The 1220-nt window shown below is 37.8% G+C and overlaps 1 protein-coding gene across 1 annotated transcript; it reads right to left on the reverse strand.

Moving 5' to 3' along the window:
• Nucleotides 1–275: 275 nt before the first annotated feature.
• Nucleotides 276–1196, reverse strand: LOC118347660 (UPF0481 protein At3g47200-like). Its single transcript, XM_035687674.1, has one exon. It carries the CDS (start codon nucleotides 1194–1196, stop codon nucleotides 276–278), a length of 921 nt encoding a protein of 306 aa, XP_035543567.1.
• Between the last annotated feature and the right edge of the window lie 24 nt (nucleotides 1197–1220).

Genomic DNA, 1220 nt, shown 5'->3' on the forward strand with positions numbered 1-1220 from the left:
GAAAAGATCATATATCCTCAACAATTATTCATTTAACTTGATGGTTTTATTACTCCTACAATTAAAAATCAGTACTTATTTCTCCAAAAACTGCGAGAATAAATAAATATTCATATTTTATTACCAAATACACCCCGACTAATCTTCATACAAGGCAAGCCCCTATCCCATGCGGGGTACTACTGGCACGAGCCACCAAGGGGCTAGCTTTAAATAAACAAGCTTAATTAGAATTATACAAGCTTTAAAATACTTAAAAAAAAAAAAAAAAAAACTTAAAAGTACTTAAGCGATAGAACAGAGCATGCAGATTCAACCCCAATGAGGATTAACCCAACAGCACTAGATATGGTAATAGTACCGGCCAAATTCGTGCGAAATAAAGCACGTTTCAAGCTAGGGATGAGATTCCAGGGACTAATATAGAATTTGTTCAACTCTTCTGCCATCGTGTGATAATGAGAGTTTATTTTGATATAGAAACGTGTTTCGCCGGACAGCTTGTTGATCATTGAAGTTGCCACGATGCCATCCAGCCAATTATCGATGATCTGCTCTCGTACAAGTACATCCAAATCTTTGTCTGTTTTGATAAGGAAACTTAACATGGTATAGTAATTAGTAATATATGCCTCATCTTTATAAGGATAGTGATATTTCTCCAAGGCAACGAGGTTTCGAGCATAAATCTCCGTGGTATCGTCTAACTGAAAGCGTGGGACTTCCAGCACTCTGTCCACATATTTTAGTTCAAGAGGTGAGAGATTAGAGCTTGGTTTGCTCATCTTAAACTTCAATCCTACCTCATCCAGCTGGGTTGCACTGTACATTTCCTTCATCTTTTGAGACTCTCCTTTCGGTCGCCTTTCGCTAGGAGGCATGCAAAAGTTTCTAACCAAGTCAGTGAAGTGCAATATTTTTGTTGACGGAGAATATTGGGAAATTTGAACGTTGTAATATTCGAATTGGCGAAAGGTAAGCCCAATGAAGGGGTTGTTTTTTGAGCGAGATGGAAATGCAATGTCATATATTTTCTCAATAATAAAGAAAGGAAGCTGATTTTCAAGTAATATGAAGTCCATCTGCATCCTATTGCACAACCACGGCTCTAATATTTCTTGGTCACCGTCGGTCCAGTTTAGCGTCTTGTTTTTCCAGAAATACTCGATAATGAAGCTGGCATCAAGCAGGATCATTTTCACAAAATCATCACTGTGATC

Source organism: Juglans regia, chromosome 2 (assembly GCF_001411555.2).
Source record: "Juglans regia cultivar Chandler chromosome 2, Walnut 2.0, whole genome shotgun sequence".
Classification (NCBI taxonomy): domain Eukaryota; kingdom Viridiplantae; phylum Streptophyta; class Magnoliopsida; order Fagales; family Juglandaceae; genus Juglans; species Juglans regia.

Bases quoted from the DNA above. Each gene is read 5' to 3' on its own strand.
- LOC118347660 (XM_035687674.1), bottom strand. From the start codon at position 1,196: ATGATCCTGCTTGATGCCAGCTTCATTATCGAGTATTTCTGGAAAAAC.